Source organism: Natator depressus, chromosome 8, assembly GCF_965152275.1.
Source record: "Natator depressus isolate rNatDep1 chromosome 8, rNatDep2.hap1, whole genome shotgun sequence".
Classification (NCBI taxonomy): domain Eukaryota; kingdom Metazoa; phylum Chordata; order Testudines; family Cheloniidae; genus Natator; species Natator depressus.
The window spans coordinates 41,046,831-41,066,938 of NC_134241.1; the positions used below are offsets into that span (position 1 = coordinate 41,046,831).

Below are 20,108 nucleotides of genomic sequence, written 5' to 3' on the forward strand. Positions count from 1 at the left end.
TGGGCCGAATCGGGTCTGCCAGCCGCTTTAATCCAGCCCTCAAACTCCCACTGGGGAACAGGGTCTGGGGCTTGCCCCACTCCGGCGCTCCAGCTGGGGAGCACGTTCAGGGGCAGCTCCACGTGGCTCCCAGGAGCAGCAACATGGCCCTCCTCCAGCTCCTACGCATAGGGGCAACCAGGATACTGCCCCTGCCCCAAGCGCTGCCCCCAAAGGTCCCATTAGCTGGGAACTGTGGCCAATGGGAGCTGCAGGGGCGGTGCCTGCACATGGGGCAGCGTGCAGAGCTGCCTGGCCACATCTCGGCGTAGGAGCTGGAGAAGGGACATGTCACTGTTTCTGGGAGTCGCTTGAGGTAAGCGCCTACCCACCTCCTCCCTCGAGCCTCCCCCTGCACCCCAACCTCTTGCCTCAGCCCTGATCCCCCTCCCACCCTGCAAACCCCTCACTCCCAGCCTGGAGCACCCTCCTTCATCCCAAACTCCTCAGCCCCAGCCAGAGCCTTCACCCCTCCCGCACCCCAACCCCAATTTTGTGAACATTCATGGCCCATCATACAATTTCTATTCCTGGATGTGGCCCTCGGGCAGAAAAGTTTGCCCACCCCTGCCCTAGAATCTTTAAGGCGGTGAAGCCTAGTGTCAGTTTGCTCTGAAAAGAGAGAGGGGCCTTCAAAGACCAAGTTCTGTAGGGTCTGCTGAACCTCCTGCGGGAGCCCAGATGATTGCAACCAAGAGCTCCTTCTCAGGGTGACAGCTGTGACCATTAATCTGGCCACAGAATCAGCTACATCCAGGGCCGCTTGCAGGGGGGTTCTGGCAACCATCTTGCCCTCATCCACCAGAGCTGAGAACTCCTGCTGTCTCTAAATCTGTTCAACTCCCACACTTGCTGGGTCGCTATGCAAAATTGGAGCCCTTCAGTTAAATATGCTTTCCTGCCGAGTAGGTCCAACTTTTTTGTTCTTTTGCCCTTGGTGCATGACCTGTCTGGCCCTGCCAGTACCTCTCAGTGGCAGCCACCACGAGAGATCCAGGTGGAGGGTGAGAAAATAAAAATTCACAGCCTTGAGCCAGCACAAAGTATTTCCGCTACATTCTCTTGGCTGTGGGTGGGAGGGAGGGTGGTATCTGCCACAGGATATTGATAGGCTTCATAACTGCCTCATGCAGTGGCAGAGCAACTTATCCTCCATGAAGAGGCAAGAAAAACTATCCCTTCTTCAAGTGCCTCCTCTATCTGGAAGACCTGAGCATGCTAGTCGGTATCGATTTCAGTACCGGGTTGCACACTGGGGTCGGTACTGAGGACAGCTCCCGCAATGGTACCGATAGTCAGTTCCGGAGTCTCTCAGCACATTGCTGGTGGTGCCCCACTCTCCAACCAGACTGAGTAGGAATGCTGCAAGCTGGTGCACTGGCCCGGGGCTCCCACGGGTACCAGAATGGCCACTGCATGGATTCAACCCACCGGGACCCATGGGCCAACTGTTCAGTGCCACCATAGCAGCTGTAGCTCCCAAGGCCATGGGAATAGTGTCTAATGCCAACAATCCTGTCAGTGCTTAGAACAGTATCCTGAAGAGGAAGAGGCAGAGGAGCGGGGAGACCATGGCAGTGCCGACCCTCCCAGTGCCGGTGATCGGAGCTAAAGTGATGTTGGCGGGGAGGCGATCAGAGGAGGCTTCCTCCTAGGAAGGGGCCTTGGCACTGGTCTACAAAGAGTGGAGCCCTCCGTGTTTCTGGACAATGCTGGGGGTGCTGCTTCTTGGGCACCAGGTGAGCCCAGTATGGGCAAAGTCAAGAGGTCTTTGGCTGGTGCACACATCCCAGGCATCAAAGGGCCCATAGACAGATCAGTGCATTGACGGCTGAGATACTGGTCCTTTAGCAGAGTCTGTGGTATTGGCATGACTGCTGGTGTTTGTTGTCGCACACCTAATTGGAATGGATATGAGCAATCACTCGAAGAATAGGTTTTCTCTGACAGAGCAAGAAGCATGGGTTGATGATACTGTGTAACTATCTTTCTTCCTCATCTATTGCCCTCCTCCCCAGCTTCACTCTCACTGGTCATCCTGATTTACAGAGGAACTTCAGCCAAACAATTCAAGGAGGTTGATAAACTGAGAAAAGGTTCACAGAAGAGCCACAAGAATGATTAATAGATTGTTAGACTCAAGGAGCTCAGAGACTGTTAAGGGGTGATACAGCACAGGCTAGACATACCCGCATGGGAAACAACTATTTAATAATGAGCTCTTCAGTCTAGCAGACAAAGGTCTAACACAATCAAACAGGTGAAGCTGAAGCTAGACAAATTCAGACTGGAAATAAGTTGCAATTTTTTGCCAGTGAGAGTAATTAACCAATTTACCAAGGGTTGTGGTGGATTCGCCATCACTAACAATTTTTCAATCAGGATTGGATGTTTTTCCTAAAGATCTGCTCTAGTTCAAACTAGAATTAGTGTAGGGAAGTTCTCTGGTCTGTGTCATACAGGAGGTGAGACTAGATGAGCACAATAGTCCCTTCTGACTTTGGAATTTAGGGAAGAGAGCTAGAGTGTCCCAGGTACCAATCATTTCTCACCCTACAGCTCCTACTAGGTTTGGGCACCTGTGTTTCCTCCCTTCAGTGTCCAGCAAGATTGACCAGCAGCCATCCTGAAACAATGCATCTTTGACAATTGAACAAAGCATCAGAGAGAAGAGAGTTTCACACTAAAAAGCCAACGTGCCACTTTAGTCTCATCTAATCTTACAGCTCACTACAAGGTAAGTTAGATGGCCCTTTTTTATATATTAATTATTATTATTATTATTATTACAGGAGCAGAACAGAACCAGCTTATCTTCTTTTAGGAAGCCAAGGAGCTTCTGGGACCTGACCTGGTCTCAGTTTTGTCTCCCAGAAACACTCTCTCCTCTCCCAGGTGATCAGTTGTTTCTTTACATCTTCCCACTCTCCCTCTCCATGTACCTGGTTCAATTACCAGATTGCTCATGGTGTCTTTGTCACAGGGTCCAGAAGTGAGTGCTTCCTTCTGCAGCAGGTTGGTTTTCCCCAATCACCCTGAGTTAGGCCATCTTGTAGAATATGGTAGTTGTTCCATTGCTTGGATAGCTAGACCTATTCCATCTCAGTGGCTTACAATCAGTGACCTTGAGATTGTGCACATCAGTGAGGAAAGCACTGAGCTGTCTGCTCCCCTCTGCCAGGTAAGCAGTAACTCAGAAGTTCAGAACATAAACCACACTCTAGGACACACAGCATTTGCTCACCACACATTCGTCACACTGATTTTGTAAATCTTGCGCCATGGCTGTGGGGGATACCAAAATCAGGGTCTTTGCTACCCTCACCACACCCAGAAAGTCTCAGGTAGAATTGTTCTGGGTAGCAGTAAGCTAGCTTAATCCAGGCTGACTGTGCTTGGTGCTCACGCCTTTCTGCTGGGAAAAAGTTTTGTGTTACTGTTCAGAGAAACACATGCTAGGTCATCTTGGGTTGAGCTTTGACCAATGTTGGTGTCTGGGGAAGTAGAATGTTGAAAATACTTTACTTCACAGCTAGTATCCTTACTGGCTGGTGAAGCCTGATGGAAAAGGTCTGGGTACATGGTAGGTGGTGACTGCAAACACTGCCCTAGTGCAGGCTGCTGACTTCCAAAGGAGAACCTGCTGCCATTTCTCAAAAAAACCTAGTGAACACGGACCATCCAGCCACCAAGCAGCCCGAGTCTAATCCTCCATTTTTTGTGAAAAATTTAGAAGGCTGTGGTGGGAGGAGTCCAAGTATCTAGCTGCCTCTGCTCACTTGGACCCTTGGCACTCTGGGGCCATGGAGATGTCCCTGGTTCCTGTGGTAATAGAGAGATCTGCTTCTTATTTAATGCTCCATTAAGAGATCGGAGTGCTTTATAAAGGATGTTGGTATCATCATCCCTATTTGCAGAGGGTACGATGCAGGCCAGTGACAGAGCCAGCAATGAACCCAGGTCTCCTGAGGCTGTCCAGTGCACTGTCTATTAAGCCACATCGGGGGATGAAAAGCTGCTGACGCCATTTATCAGAAAGGTCAAAGGCACCTTACCAAACAACCGAGGAGACTGCTCTTCAATGGCTTGGTTATTACTCAGAGGCCCTAAAACAAATCTGGGCCATTGCTCTTTTGTTCTGATGTTCATGTAGGATGCTATCTTGTCCAGGTTCTCATTCATTGGCTGGGAGAAGGGTCACAAATGCAGAATGGACTATGGTTCTCTCAGTCTGTGTTTCCCAATCAGGATTACTTTGCATTCAACAACTTCATCTGCCATTTTGGCACCCAGATTTGTAAAATCCCTTTAAGTCTTCACACTCAGCTTTGGACTTCACTATCTGGAGTTATTTTAGGTCAGCAGCAAAAGTTTGCCAACTCATTATTCACCCCCTTTCCCAGATAATTTATGACTGCTATTGATTTCTTTCCTACCCTTCATTTCCCATCTTCTCACCGGTTACTGACCCATGAGAGGGCCTTCCCTCTTATCACATGTCTGCTTAAGAACCTTTAATGAGGGACCTTGTCAAAGGCTTTCCAAAAGTCCCCATATAGTATATCAACTGGATCACCCTTGTTGATGCTCTCACAGGATTCTAACAGATTAGTATCAAAAGTGCCTTCCCAAAGGCTGAAGAAGTTATGTCTGAGGTCTGCACCAACTCTGTGCCTCAATACAAGATGCTACAACCCAAGGGTGAAAGCAGTACTGCTCCTTTCTTTGTGTAAAGAGCACTTTGTACTTTAGGCAGAAGCAGAGCATGGTCACCTCTCTCCATCAAGCTGCAGCCTATCACATTAAGTGATAGTGTGGATCCTGCTGGTGAGCTCTAAAAATTCCATCGGGCACTTTGATCTACTCATGCTTGAAAGAGAAAAGCACACTACACGGCTTCTAGTGAGCAGCATGGCCATAGTGTGCTGCAAGCTGGGGTGTGAATCTGCAGTACTCTAGCATGCACACTAAGTGTCCATGTAGACATGTTGATCAGTTTTTGAAGAGTATGACCTTAACAGGCACATGTGGCTATCCAGGAAGCCTGGCAACTGAGGAGCCTTCTGTGCAAGTCCAGCCCTTCCACCTATTTTCACCTTGTGCTCACACTGAGCTCTCAACCCATTCATACTTTTTCTCAGTAGTTCTTGGAACCTGCAGTTTATTGTGAAGACCATGACGTACAGAAATGGAGGCCTGGTTTAGGCAAGTTACTAGAAAGCGTTAGTGGAGAGAGCAATCTCGTACTGGACTCCAAGAGACTAAATAACTATTCAATCCCTCTCATATCTCCCATTCTAGGAGAGCACTCCTTCCCAGACTGAGCGAAGGATGAGAGGTGCTACAAAGCCACAGGTCTCCAAGAAGGCCTCTACTGCAAACACATAATACCCACTTAGAAGGAACTCCAATGTCACTAGTGCCAGAAAGATTTGTCCTTGGAGGCCTTGTCTGGATCTTGTTACTTAGGGCTAAAGGGAGCATTCAATCTTGCTAGGACATGCTTCTCCAGTTCCAACAGCTTTTGATAAAATATTTCAGTAGTTTCTTCTTCCACATCCATCTGCAAGAAAACCAGAGCAGTAATATTAGACCAAGGGGGCTGCAATGAGGACCGACAAAGAACCTCTGGATGTTGCCAGAGATAGGCAAAGCCAAGGACAGGCTCAGTCTCCTCTTGAAAGGTACCCACTCAGCCACTTATGGCATGTGCCCAGGGAGCTGGAGGTTAGGACTGTAGCCCCAAATGACAGAGGGCTAGCATTTCCCACAGATGAGCAACAGCCCCAAATAAAAAAAAGCTGCTTCATGTGGGATAGGATGTGGAGTCACTGCCTTTGAGGAGAAGGAACGCTCCCCCAGTATTAGCACAAGCTGCCAAGGACACAAGTGTAAACTGTAGCCTCTGCAGTGAGGAAACAGCAGCACAAGCCAGGAGGAACTTGCATGGTGTACACTACTGAAGCCCCTGCCTTGAGGCTCCTTCCCAAGACAGCCAGCATTAATCACAGCTGGGGGTGAAATCTAGGCCTTTCAGCTAGAGTCATCACAACCTAACATCTTTTACTTCACTCTGACCCTGCAGAGGGAATTCTCCCTTGCTTTAGTGTAATTGGCTGCAGGTTCTGGCTCTGCTGTGACTGCAGCCCTTCAGCTGCCAAGCACCCCATGCCTGCCAATTGCACTCCTCCCTCTCCATTCCAGCCCTGCCTGGCCTCCTGCACTCAACTCCAGTTGCCCACCCAGAATTAGAACAAGTGTATAATTAAAATCAGATAGAACAAAGTACATACTCATAAGCACAGTCACTTAGCTGGGGTATAACAGCCCTTCCCCTCACCACCAGTTTGCTTTGTAAGCTCTCTGGTGCAGAGACTGTCATAACTATACCATTTCTAGCACACTGTTATGACCGCAATAGTTGTATTATCTTGTGTGCTTGCTACAAAGTCAGAGTAAAACTGTAGTCAGCACAGAGCCTGCATTTTGAGGACCACTGGAACAGAAGGGGGCTTGTCAGAGCTTCCCAAGGATAAGGCTACAGAAGGAAGAATACTCCCCCACCTCACTGAACTACACGTGTCCTGGTGGGCAGCAGTGAGAGGAGATCCTTTCTCCACCTTGCAGCAGCAGAAATCTTGTATGTCTGCTCATACCTCTCAGTGGCTCTGAAGGGAATGGGAAGGGCTGGGTCTCACGCTGGTTTTGTTTGAACTCCTGTGATCCAATTAAGTTCAAGCCAATCCCCCTACTAGTCCATTAGGCTTCCACATCCTCCTTACAAGAAGTTGCATCAAGCCTTGTGTTGGTGATTCTGGTCTTAACACAGAAGGGCTGGGGACACCGTCTTATAATGCCTACTCAGAAGGCCACCTACCTAGGCACTCAGCTGTTAGTCCAGAGGCAGTGCATTCATACAGTGAGATACAGAGACTGGCAGGCTAGGTTAGGCACTGTGCAGTAGAGCATAAATAGCAGTAAGGATGGAAGAATCAGGTCCTCAGGTAAGTGTTTTGAGCCAATACATAACAGTCCATCTCTTACAATTTGTACTCCTGGGGGAACTCTGCACCTGTGCAGAAGGTAATGTCCTCCCCCAGATTTCTTTGCTTCTCTGCAGAAAAAGAACTTTCTGACAGGGAAGCTGAGAGAGTGGTTATGCACTATTTCCCAGCAGCATGGCCACATTGTTTAGGGCACCCAGACCAGCCAGCAGAGAGGTAAATCACTGCAGTGGTGGGGGAGGAGGGGTGTTCTGGAGATATGCCAGCTGGTGGTTCCTAAAACGTGTTGGGCTCATGTCAGGGTTCCCTCCCCACTCTGAACTCTGGGGTACAGATGTGAGGACCTGCATGAAAGACCCCTAAGCTTATTTCTATCAGCTTAGGTTAAAAACTTCCCCAAGGCACAAATACTTTCCTTGTCCTTGGACAGTATTGCTACCACCACCACCACGTGATTTAGACAAAAATTCCCTATTTCCCCAAAATATCACCCCCCAAGCCCCTTCACCCCTTTCCTGGGGAGGCTTGAGAATATACCAGCCAATTGCCTTTAATACAAGCACAGACAAGTGCCTTTATCTTTAAGGCACTAAAATCAAAATCAGATTCTTAAAAAGAAGAACTTAAGAAAAAAAATAAAAGCAGCACCTCTGTAAAAATCAGGATGGAAGGTATTTTTACAGGTGATGAAAAGATTTAAAAACTCTCCTCTAGGCTCAGCTTCAAAGTTACAAAAACAAAACCACACACACACAAACAAACCACCACCCAGGAACAAAACTCACTTTGCATAGGGAAAATTCACGCATTTCCTTGCCTTACTTACAATTTTTGTAATCTTAGATGCTCATTTCTGGTAGGTTTTTAGGAGATTTTTTTCTCCTGCTTGGTCCCTCTCTCCGTCCAGAGAGAGAGGACAAAAACAAAGAGCACAAACAAACCCTCCCCAGCCCCCAGATTTGAAAGTATCTTCTTTTCTCATTGGCCCTTTTGGTCAGGTGCCAAGTAGGTTATTTGAGCTTCTTATCCCTTATAGGTAAAAATTCAGTACAGCTACCCACGAGGGATTTTATGCTACCCTTAGCTGTAGGTTTATGATAGCTTTCCTGCTACTCCCAACTAGGCTGGGGGATTACAGGACTTCTTCCCCTGCAGGAGTGGCTGGGGCCAGGGCAAGGTCAGACCCACTCCCAGAAATCTCCCCCAGCTGCAGGAAGCTCTTCTCCCTCCCCCCGGCCCAACCCCCTGCATTTGGGCCCAGACCCAGACACACACACCCCCGGCCTCACTCCCTGCATCTGGAGCCCCTGCCCAGCCCCACCACCACCCCTAAATCCAAACCACCCCCCCTGCACCCAGACCACCCCTGCTGAGCCCCCCCATGAACCCCAGTAAGCCCCATACCCACTGCACCTGGACCACTCCGACTAGCCCACCCCCCGAACGCTGCTCCACCCAGCCCCTCTCCCAGCACCTAGACTCCCCACCCCAAGCCCAGACCCCTCCCCTGCTGAGCCCATTGCTTCTGCACCCGGAATGAGCCCCTCCCTGTGCATCCAGATCCCCTGCACCTGAACCCCCACACTGAGCTGCCCGCACCCAGACTGTCCCACACAGAACCCTCACCCCACACCTGAATCCTGCCAGGCTGAGCCTGCCTGCCCACCCACATGCCTGACAGAGGGCAGGCCCCCAGGATGTTTCTGGGGCAGTCCTGGCCCTTGTGCTGTGTCGGTCAAGTGTAACCTCATCACCAAGTCTGTGCCCTGGGGGGAGGGAGCTACAGGGTGATCTCACTCCGCACAGCCAGAGACCTGTGTTCCCCCCGCCATGCTGGAGCCTCCACATCTATTTGACCAATAAAGTTTGCAGAATTTTAAACTAAACTATTGTGCACAGGATTTTTGTTTTCTTGGTGCAGAATTCCCTCAAGAGTAAATTGGACTTCAGAGTCATTGCTATATTTACCTTTTGGGACTCCACATAGTTCTTCCCCATTGGTGAAGTACAGCTGTGATATTTCATTAGTGCATCCAGTGACTCTGGCTTTTGTTTGAAGAGCCATACCTTTAAAGACAATAGCATAGTTGTGTGGGCAGGCAGTCCAGCTTGTTTGGACAGCCATGCAGTTTAGAACAAAACAGCTTGACAACATGAAGAGGGAAGAGGATGCCAAACTGCCCAGTTTCCTCAATGAGATATTCCACTTAAGCTCCAGAGAGGCAGCTGGCTGCTGTGCTCCCTGTGGTACTGGGAACACCACAGTCCATGCTCCTAATAGACACTAGTTACACTTACCATGTCTTTAGTGAGATATGCCACGGTTCAACACAAGCCGCTTGTGGTTTCTGCTTGAGGTAGGAGTTACTGGGTTCAGTTCGATGACTTGTGTTACAACCATTTGCTCTGACCTGTAAGGCCAGAAGGGATATAGGTCCTGGCTTGGGTAAGGGCAGAAGGGACCATCACTGTGAGATCTAGAGACCACAGGGTCTCTCTGAATAGGTGAGGAAGAAGAGGGTGAAAAAACATTTGTTTGAAGAACCTCAAATACCAGCTCAGTGTCTTAGCACTTACTGTGGAAAGTGATTCAGATGTACAGGGCAAGAGTAGAGAAACACTGCTTTGTATATATTCATCTGGCAGAGGATGCATTCACAGCCAGTACCAGACACCTGGGGGCTAGGAGGAGTTGCACACTGCAGACAAGTAGTGATTTGAGGTGCAAGCCATGCTACATACCTGAGCTTCTGCTCCATTGTATGGAGTTAGTGTGTAAGACTTGGTGAAAAAGCGGATCTGAAAGAGAAGAAGAAACGAGACATGAAACTTACTAACACTTATGCCTTGGAGCAAGGAATCAAGACTGAGCTCCCTGGAGGTCAGCAGTCGTGTTAAGGCACAAGGTCCTCTGCTGCTAGTGGCCTAGCCAACAGCTCCCCCACCCCTTGAGTAAGGCCACCTGCCTCTAGCTAGATGACCGGGTGACCCCCTTCAGCCCAGGGCCACTGCAAATTTACTACAACCATCCAGACGGCCAACAAGTCTCTCCATGCTGCTGGGGGTAGGGAGGTGGCAGGCATGCAGGGGACCAGCTGAGCCCCCCCGCCCCGATATACCTTTCTTCCAGCCACCTCCTTTCTGAGCTGGCTCCCAAGCTGTGGGTGGAGTACAATTTATGACACCTTGTCATCCAATGAAAAGTGATTCAGTGAGTGAAAAGTGATTGACAGAACAAGAAGCAATGGTCTCAAGTTGCAATGGGGGAAGCTTAGGTTGGATATTAGGAAAACCTTTTTCACTAGGAGGGTGGTGAAGCACTGGAATGTGTTACCTAGGGAGGTGGTGGAATCTCCTTCCTTAGAGGTTTTTAAGGCCCGGCTTGACAAAGCCCTGGCTGGGATGATTTTGTTGGGGATTGGTCCTGCTTTGAGCAGGGGGTTGGACTAGATGTCCTCCTGCGGTCCCTTCCAACCCTGATATTCTATGATTCTAGGAGGCGGCAGCCAGCAGAGAGAGCAGACTTATTTGGGGCTGGCACAGGCGGGTCCCAACAGCAAGCAGGTAGCAGTTTGTGGCAGCAGTGCTAAGGACAAACACAGGCAGCTGCTCATAGGACAGATGGAAAGGTGCCTGGCTGATGGACATAGGAAGTCTGGCTGTCTGTAGATAGTGTGTGGAATATTAGCAAGGCTGGAAAACTGAGGGCTGCAGAGGAAGAGAACAGGCACAGGATGAGATAGTAAAGGAAAGGTGTGGGGGTGGGGAGAGTAAAGGGAGGTGAAAGAAAGTGAAGCATGTTGAAGAGGCCACTTTCCACCAGAGGCGCCAGGGAGAAACAAAACACACTTAAAAGCTGGTGACTTCACTCCTGAAGTTTGTATTCTCTTAGGAATCTTTTTCCATGTGTAGGAACATTAATTGAGGGTGAGCCGTTCAGAGGCATGGATTACCTAGCTCTGTTCCTACTGGAGTGGGAAGTTTACCATATGCCAATGCTTAGTGCTTTGAAAATACCAGCCTAGTTATTAACTATGGTTCAGGTGATCAAGAACAGTCTCAGATTTGTGGTCCATCTGCTTTTAATTGCCCAGTTTCTGCTTAATTCCCATAGGTGCTGAGCACCAATAATTCTGATTGGGGCCATTGGAGTGGTAAGTGCTCAGTGCCTCTGGGAAATGAGCCTAAGGCATGAGGCTGAGCAACCAGAGATCAAAGGCCATGGTTAAAATCAGCTTCCCCATCTAGGGCCCCCCACTAGCATCTCTCAGCAGTAATAGTGATCTTGGGCCATAAAAGGTGATTGGTGGTAGAGTCCCAGCTCCAGAAAGTCTCACTCGCTGCAGAGCATCACCCCACTCTTGTGCTTTGGGTTAAATTAACTGAAGGGAAATTCACGGAGGTCACTGAAACTCAGCCTAAGCCTCCTTTCCAGGCGTGGCTGTATAAAGGTTCCTTTCTCATCTAGCCTATGCCTGTCCCAGACGCTAACTCTTGATTCCCCAGAGGGCTACCTCTACCTGCCTGCTATCAAGGTGGAACATAATTCACCTACAGTGCCCTAAGGATTTCAACACCTAACAGAGTGAAACAGCAGGAGACCCTTGCCATTCTGTTACAACATGCATGGCAAAGGACCACTGTATCAAGATACAGCTTATCTCTGGCTGTTGCAGCACATGGCACACAGCAGTATCCCACCACCAGGCACATAACCATGGGGCACCACATAACTGGTAGCCCTGGCTTTGCACCCATTTACAAATATATGAACGGGGGGAAAAATGGCTGGCTGTTCACCAGCCCTCTCCAAGCCTCTGCAGAGAAGGAGCCCCAAGCTATCTAGGCATCTATTTGCCAAAACTCCACCTTCCAAACTGACCCTGCTGGTCCTAAGGGCCGAAGAGTCACTTTGGCAAAAGGCTACTTCCCAACCCAACGTGAAGCAATCTGCTGCATTTCCATTCACACTCTGAGCAAAGGACACTGTACAACTAGCTTGGTGATAAGGCAGACAGGGCACTGTGTATACCCCTAGGAGTGAAATGCCCAAGACCATCCCAGCCCAAAGAGTTGGAAATAAACCCACACTTTCAGATGGATTACTCACTATCCACATGATGGGCATAAGTAGCTTCCAGAAGAAAGATGGCAGAATTCTATAAGTCAGGTTAGTCATCACAAGACCTGGACAAACTACACTGGAATACAGCCCCTGCAGAAGCGGGAAGAGAGGATACAAGCCAACACTAAATGCTGCATATCTGCTTGGAAAGAACACACCAGAAAAAGTATTACAAGGTGTCTCACACCTTCCAAAAGGCCTCACAATGTAAAGTCAGCAGATGCCCCTGTGCAGCAGTGAGCAGAGATGTGTAGAGAAACATTATACATTCCTCATTCTTAACATATAGGTAAGCCCTCTCCCACCAAATAGCAGTTAAACAGCAGTAAGGGATGGCAACTCTTTCCAGAAAGAAGGCTGCCACTTACGGACTGGCACAGAACAAGGGAAAGCAGCATTAATTCCAGTCACAGGCCCATGACAGGGAAGGCCCTGCCTCTTGTCCAAGATTCTAGTGTGGGATAGTCAACAGCTCCCATGCCTGTATCTGCTGTGATGCCACAGATTTTACAGGCCATCCAGTCATATCAGATGACCCTTCTAAAAATACTTGCCCTATCAACTCCTAACTCTGAGCAAAAGGCACATCAGTTGGCAGAAGTTTCCCTTACAGGCAAGTTATTCTATAGTTGTCCCATATGAGTTTCTTGCACCTTCCTCTAAAATGTTTCTTAGCCAGTCTTAGAAAAGTTGCTAGACTAGATGGACTGCTTAATTCATGTGACAGATCAGGCCAATCATCATGTGGATGAGTCCACAGAGTGGAAGGTTTATTAAATATCAATACAATGCAGCCAGCAAAGAGAGAGAATGTCTGTCCCAAAGCCAAGGCTACAGCTTCCAAATATTCTAAAGGTAAGAGCTCAATTCTGTGAGGTTTAAAACTGCAACTTCTATACCAAACATTCCCTACCACATCCTACCAATCATACTTACTTGAAACTCACCCTAGCTAAGCTCCTTCACATCCATGAAGCAATCTATTAAGCAACTGAACACTGCTACGTGGAACTACTATGCATCAACATACTACTGCCACTGACGAGCATGCCACCTTATCAACATTTCTCAGACCAACATGCTCAAGTGCAACAGCTTTCCGCATCATACCATAGGGTAAACAGCCTCACCTGCTTGTTAAAGTGCTTGTTCAGAGCCACACTAGCAAGGTCAATGGCATATTTGGAGGAACTGTAAGACTCGTTGCCTTTGCTGTGCTGGTAGTCAGAGAGAGTGAAAGCAGACTTCCTGGCATTGCTGGAAGATGTCCAGATGAGCAGGGAGGGCTTTTCAAGGCAACATAGCAGAGGCTCAAGCTGCCGAATCTAAGGAGATAAGAGAGTGATTATCCATTTCAGCAGTTATCCCAGGATATTTGAAAATAATTCCCACTTCAGTTACGCTAGTCTAGAGGGCAGGGGTTTGGGTTAACTGACTGGCCAAGAAACAAGTAAGTGGAGAATCATGTCACTGGTATACCTCAGACCCAGATCCTGGTTGGTAGCATTTTATAGCCTGTTTGCATTCACTTTGCACAGGAGACAGGCTGCAAAGTAGGGAGAACCAGGCCTTTGTTTCTCTTAGGAGCCAACATGTCTGCTGGCTGTGCAGAGTAACCCTGAAGTAACTCTAACTCTTTCAGTAAGAAATGTTGCCTGCACATTGGGAAATCCCAAACCTGGCTGTCATTCAGCCACTAGCTGAATAGCTGATAGCTGACCAGGCCAGGGTACGTACAGGGGATGGTGCGGCCTCCTGCCCTATGCCTGGACCACTGCACATTACTCAGATACACTCCAGACTGGGTCAGTGTACAGGAACGTTGGAAGAGAGGTGAACTGACTCATTTAATTCCTGCTCTACCCAAAACTGCACACTGACGCAGAATCAGGGCCTGACTGTCAGAAGCAGTTTTACCAGTATAAAGTGCCCAAAGAGGTTGGTTTCAAACACAGCCTGCAGGCCATCTGCAGTGATGTAGTCTTCTTGAGTTAACAGCCCCTCCGCTGTGCTCAGCATATGGACTGCTTTCCTGGAATACAAGGAGAGGACAGAGGACATTTTAGAGCTATAGCTTCTTCAGGTGATAATTTTATTGAACAATTCTTATCATTTTTAGTATTTTGACCAGCTCTACAACAGATTGGAAAACTCCTTGCAGAACCAAATTCAGAAGCAATTTTCATTTTGAAGGTTCAAAATAGTCTGTTTTTTCAAAATCACTTTTTAAAAAAGGAAAAATTCTGATAATCTTAAATATTTAACAGCAAACATTTTGAAAAACAAAGATCCCAGTGACAGGGTGTTTTGTTTACTTTTTATTTTTAAAAACAAAAAAATTGTTTAAAAGTCTTTCAACTAAACTTTGAAAGACTTCAGCCAGCTCCAATTTTTACTGAGATTTGATTTTAGAGATTTGTTATTACAACAGAAAACAGTTTTTTTTAAAAAACAAAAAACAAAACTGATTTCCAGTTTGCTGCTCACAAACTAAATGGGAGCCTGTAACATGGGCTGTAACTCAGAGGAAAAGCAGTCTAGTGGTTAAAGCAAATAAGAGTTAGGAGTTCCTGGCTCTGTCAGTCACTGAATTTGCACTCACTTAACTTCCATGACTCAGCTTCCCTATATATGGAGGTGAGGGGGATGACCTATTTCCCTACTTCAGAGGGATACAACAAACCATAATTCATTGCTATTTGAGAAGAACCTGATGCCCTGCAATGTTGTGGCTGATCTCTGGCTCTCTCCCAGCCTCCTGTGCACACCTACGGGCTGTATGGTGACCCATTTTTCTCTATTAATATTTTTGCCTCCCCACCCACAGCCCCCTTCGTGCCCAGTAGGCCATTAACACATCTGACTTGTCTGGTGGAATTAATTCCTCATTCCAGCTATCAAATCCATAGTCTCCACCTACAGCACCAGTTTTATCTCCACACTTTTATGCTGTTATAAGACCTGTGCATACACCAGCCTACATTAAGCGTATGATTTTTTTTTACTGAGATGGTTGCACTGGTATAAAAAATGCCTTATACCAGTATAGCTTACTTCTCCTTCCCATACAAGGATCAACTGTACCAGCATAAGCACTTGTATACCAGTGACTGATGGTGTGATGTGAGCTGTACCCCTCCAACCATACCAGTAGAGTTAAAGTTTTCCATGTTTGGACAAGGCCATTTGCTCATTTCTCAAACTATTCAAGCCACCCATCCCCAGCCTTGGCTCACATCCCACATCCAGTTTCTCTTCTCCTGTTCCCAAGCTGTTAAACACAGATGTTAAGTTCCTATCAGAGGCAGAGACCTGACACTACCTTATGTCCACTGAATGTATCTGATGAAGTGAGCTGTAGCTCACGAAAGCTTATGCTCAAGTAAATTGGTTAGTCTCTAAGGTGCCACAAGTACTCCTTCTCTTTTTGCGAATACAGACTAACACGGCTGCTACTCTGATACCTTAACTATGGCATTCCCAGCATGCCTCCACAGCAGTCTCAACTCTTGATTTTCATCTGCCAAGCAAGATCATGCTGGTCTCTTTAAACAGAGAAGTTGCTCACCATCACCTCACTCCCCTCCTTCACTAGAGGCCCAAACCTCAGAAGCCCCTTACTTCTGCCTGCTATACCTTTAATACCATTCTCTACCTCAATACATGTTTCTCCCTCCTTCTCAGTCTTCCCACACCTTCCCCACTGTCTTAAACATACTGTTTCCCCCATTCTTTCAAGTACCTTCTCTAGACCAGGGGTTCTCACAACAAGCTTTTTGGTGACCACGTAATAACCTCACGACTCCCTGCGGGGTCACGACCCCCAGTTTGAGAACCCCTGTTATAATCCATTGAATCCAGTTTGGCAAGCCTTTCTGCTTTACCTGGACTGTAAACTCTTCTGAGCAGAAGGCTTTTGTAGACTACCATGCACATTTATGACTTCCTAAATAATGACTATAACAGAAAGAAGATCTGTTCACCTTTTAGCTAAACCACCCACTCATTCAGTGTTTCGTTAACCATCCCTCACATTATCAGCCATCCAAAATCTCAGTAAATCACTGGAACATTCATTCATGCCATCATCCATTTTGTATCTCCCCTCCCCTTACTCATCCAAGGACAAAACCAGGAAGAGAAAAGTATCTGACTGTTACTTAAGGATGGTATTTTGTACCCGGAGAAGAGACCAGAGATCAGTGCTTTGAAGCTAACATGGGTATTTGGCATGGTCCCAGCATTCAGAAAGAGACAGTCCAAGCGCTGGAACCTACACAAAGGAAACAAACAGTATGGTTGGTTATGGCTATTACCTATAGCATCTCTTAAAAAAAAAAAAAAAAAAAAAAACACCACAGCTAATGCTAGCCCACAATGGAGACAGAAGCTCAGAGACAAGTCATTTATTTTGAAGTTCAAAGAATATTAAGCTAATCATGATGATGTCATTTTGCAAAATAAAACCAGACATGATCCAGAGCTGGGATCCAGAATAAGTTTCCCAGATTCTGAGAGTTCTTGATTGAGTCCATTATAGGGATCTGAACTGTAAAATTCACTCTGAATGTAAAAATCCCACAAAATCTGGAGTGTTGGGGGTCAAATCTAGAGTTCTTAAAATATAACTGATGCCCACAAGTAATTCATTTTCCAAACTTCTGTATGCCTCAAATTTCAGTTAGCTATCCAGGATTTTCAAGAGAAAATAAGATTAGGTTAATTCAAAGGAATTTAGGCACTTAACTTCCATAGGCTAATATCTGTTGGGACTGGGATTTTTATAACACAGATATCACCAGAGTAACTCTGCAGTTACTACTTTCCAACTAAAGATCTCAAAGCAGTGTATAAACAAAACTTCACCACCCCTGAAACAAACCCAGAAGTGACCTGACCTGCAGTGGAAGAATCAGATTTCCTATTGTTGCCACCACCAGTTCAGCTCTTTTTGGGAGGTTGGAAGCAATACCAGGAGCCTTAGTACATACAAGGTTCCTGAGGCGGACGCATTTTTGTTGTGTTGTCTAACCCTCTCAGACCAGATCTAGATGGCAGGGTGCTCAACACACCTGTGGCTCTCCTATTTCAGAAGAGCTAGTGGAAGCAACAGTGGGGAGTGTTACACTCAAATGCAATTGTAAAGTCTGTAACTTGTATCATTAAGTTCTGCGACTCTCCTGTTCAAGACAGGACATTGTGGCCAGCAACATTAAGGCAAGTGGCAAACAGATCACTTCCTGTCTGGAGCTGTCCGGTGCTCCTGGTTTCAGGGAAACGCTTTAGCAGGTCAGGCTCAGTGGTGTACTTTTGGACTGTGGTAGGTGAAAGAGGTCACTGCAGTAGCTGAAGAGGTAAGACTGGTAGTCGGGGGGAGGGGAGAGAGAGGAAGACAGGGCACAACAGAAGGGGGGCTTGTAGCATTCCTGTGTACACATTGAATTTCCACATTTTGTGAAGCATGGTGCCCAAACCACTGGCTGCACAAGGACTTTGCAGAGCCTGACAGGAACTTAGTTGGTGTTGGTCCTTGATTTAGTTGGGGGTGGTCCTGCTTTAAGTAGGGGATTGGACTAGATGACCTCCTGAGGTCTCTGCCAGTCCTAATTTTCTATGATTCTATGACAGCTGCCTGAAGCAAATGCAAGCTGGGCAAAGAGTCCCCTCTTTGCCCTACACACACTAGAGGATGGCATTTGACCACCACCAGCTGAGCTCAAGGAGGACATCTCTCAGCCCTTTCCCCCTACTCAGAGTGAAAGAACTGACTGTGCTTCAGGCTTATTCCCAGGCCTGAGGGCCGGCAAGACACACCTGCTGGATGCAGCGGATTGAACCAGAGAGGTCCCTGTTGCTCACTCTCCTCAGCCAGGGCTAGGGGCACAGCACCCACCCGCCTCGAGCCCAGGCAGGCTCCACACACCTGCATTGGATCTCGCTGGCTGCCCGCAGGACAGACTCCAGGCTGCTGACATCCAGGTGCACGAAGGTAACCTGGGCGGCAGGGTGGGCGGCCAGCAGCATGGCCTTGGTGGCAGCAGCCTTCTGCATGCTCCGGCAGGCCAGGCACAGCCGGACCCCAGCGTCCTCCTGCAGTAACCGCTTGCATAGGGCGGAGCCGATGCCACTGCAACAGTCCAGGGAGACAAGAGCCCAGTCAGCCTGGGGCCGCCACCTGCACATTGTGGCACTGGCACCGCACCACTTAGGCATACGCAGCTGCGGAGGACACCAGGAAATTTAGGGCACCAAATCGCCCCAAATTTCACGGTGACCTAGGCAGCTGTGTGCTGCATTAAGCCCCCACGACAAGCCCTGTCCCCCGGCCGGCCCCCGTGCAGGCTGCGCCCACTGCAAGGGGCAGGCCCGTCCCTAGGGGGGTGCTGGGCCCCGGACAACTCCCTCCGCCCAGCCCCTTACTGCCCACCCCCCCACCCCGCTCCGCCCGGCCCCCATTCCACCTCCTCCCCCAGCGACCCCGCAGTCAGCGGCAGCGGCGGGAAGCGGGGCAACCTGGCCTCAGCCCGCTCCACTCCGCTAGCTCCCAGCCGGGGCACTCCACTTCCCGCCCCCGGTGAGTACAGGGGTGATCCCTTCCCCCAAGCGACACGGCTGGGGCCAGGGAAGCGGAGGGGGCTTCTCCCAGCCCCCTGCGCCTGTAGGGCCGCCAAAAGTGCTCCCCAACAGCTCCTGCCTCCCAGACCCCAGGGGGTGGCCTGGGGTCCCACACAACCCCCCGGTGAGGGGGCTGCATAGGGCACCCCCGAGCGAGCGAGCTAGCCCGCCCCACAATGAGACAGAGCCCCTCCCCCCGCCAGATGGACGAGGCTGCTTCCGCCTGGCCCCTGCTCACCTGCTGGCGCCGGTGACCAGCACCACGGGCTGCATCCCGCAGCCTCCAGCGGGCACAGTAAACTAGCGAGTTTCTCCGTGCGCCGCTATAGACCGCGCGCACGGCCGGGACCCGGCCACTCTGCCCGCCCCGCCCCGGCTCGTCTCCCCACCTCCGCCTCGCTCCCGTAGGCACCGCCCCGCACAGCAGCCTTCCAATCGGGAAGCTCGCGGGAGCCCTCACCGTGGCGTGACTGTGGGTTCATGGGCGGGCACGGACTGAGTGGTGCCCAATCATCGCGGGGCTGCCTGGGCGCTCTGCAAGGGTGGGCTGGGCCGAGTGGAGCCCCGCCAGCAGTGACAGGCAGGGCCGGCTCCGGGCGCCAGAAGGAGGTGCCTGGGGCGGCCAATAGCAAGGGGCGACCACGAGTGTCGAGGAAGGAGGAAGCCCCCCCCGCTCTGGGCCCAGGCTAGCCTGAACACTTCTCCCTCGTGAAGGCTGCTGTGTTATAGCTTTTGTTTGCTTTTGTTTTGTTGCATAGCTTTGCTTAATCCTTTTTGGTGATTCTTTGTAAGTTTTACAAATAAAATTCTTTTCTGCTTCAAAAAAAAAAAAAAAAATAGCAAGGGCGGCACATCCGGGTCTTCGGCAGCTGCTCAATCAGATTTTTCTTCTCCGCAAAAATGCTGGAGCTGGCCCTGGTGACAGGAGGGGATCCCGGCCCCTCCGGCATGGCAGGCGCCGGCTCGGGGCTTAGGGTTAGCATAGTTCCAGTTCCCCAGTAGGGGGTGCGGCAGCGGGGTACATTTTCTACTTGGAATCTCTAACGTGTAAAAAGAACCGGAGGGCTTGTGGCACCTTAGAGACGAACAAATTTATTTGAGCATAAGCTTTCGTGAGCTACAGCTCACTTCATCGGGTGCATCCGATGAAGTGAGCTGTAGCTCACGAAAGCTTATGCTCTAATAAATCTGTTCGTCTCTAAGGTGCCACAAGCCCTCCTTTTCTTTTTGCGGATACAGACTAACATGGCTGCTACTCTCTAATCTAATGTGTAAATAAGTGTAATGGCCTCCCAAGTAAATGTCAGTCCGGTGTTCCTGTAGAC

General features: G+C 49.0%; 1 protein-coding gene across 2 annotated transcripts; it reads right to left on the reverse strand.

Annotated features, from left to right (window-relative positions):
• Positions 1-817: 817 nt before the first annotated feature.
• HSD17B7 (hydroxysteroid 17-beta dehydrogenase 7) lies at positions 818-19,161 on the reverse strand. 2 transcript variants are annotated; one of them, XM_074960829.1, is made up of 9 exons: positions 19,022-19,161; positions 18,092-18,295; positions 16,349-16,441; positions 14,086-14,200; positions 13,299-13,493; positions 12,154-12,258; positions 9,786-9,842; positions 9,012-9,110; positions 825-5,602 (listed from the first exon to the last, which is right to left on the reverse strand). In XM_074960829.1, the coding sequence occupies exons 1-9, from the start codon at positions 19,054-19,056 to the stop codon at positions 5,501-5,503; spliced, it is 1,005 nt and encodes a 334-aa protein (XP_074816930.1). In that variant the 5' UTR covers positions 19,057-19,161; the 3' UTR covers positions 825-5,500. The 2 variants fall into 2 exon arrangements, with proteins under 2 accessions (XP_074816931.1, XP_074816930.1); XM_074960830.1 differs by lacking the exon at positions 16,349-16,441 and having other exon boundaries at positions 818-5,602.
• Positions 19,162-20,108: the final 947 nt, after the last annotated feature.

Bases quoted from the DNA above. Each gene is read 5' to 3' on its own strand.
- HSD17B7 (XM_074960829.1), bottom strand. From the start codon at position 19,056: ATGCAGCCCGTGGTGCTGGTCACCGGCGCCAGCAG. The intron at 18,296-19,021 runs GTGAGCAGGGGC...GGACTGTTGCAG, and splicing joins CTGGTCACCGGCGCCAGCAG to TGGCATCGGCTCCGCCCTAT. The intron at 14,201-16,348 runs GTACAAAATACC...CTTGTATTCCAG, and splicing joins ATCTCTGGTCTCTTCTCCGG to GAAAGCAGTCCATATGCTGA.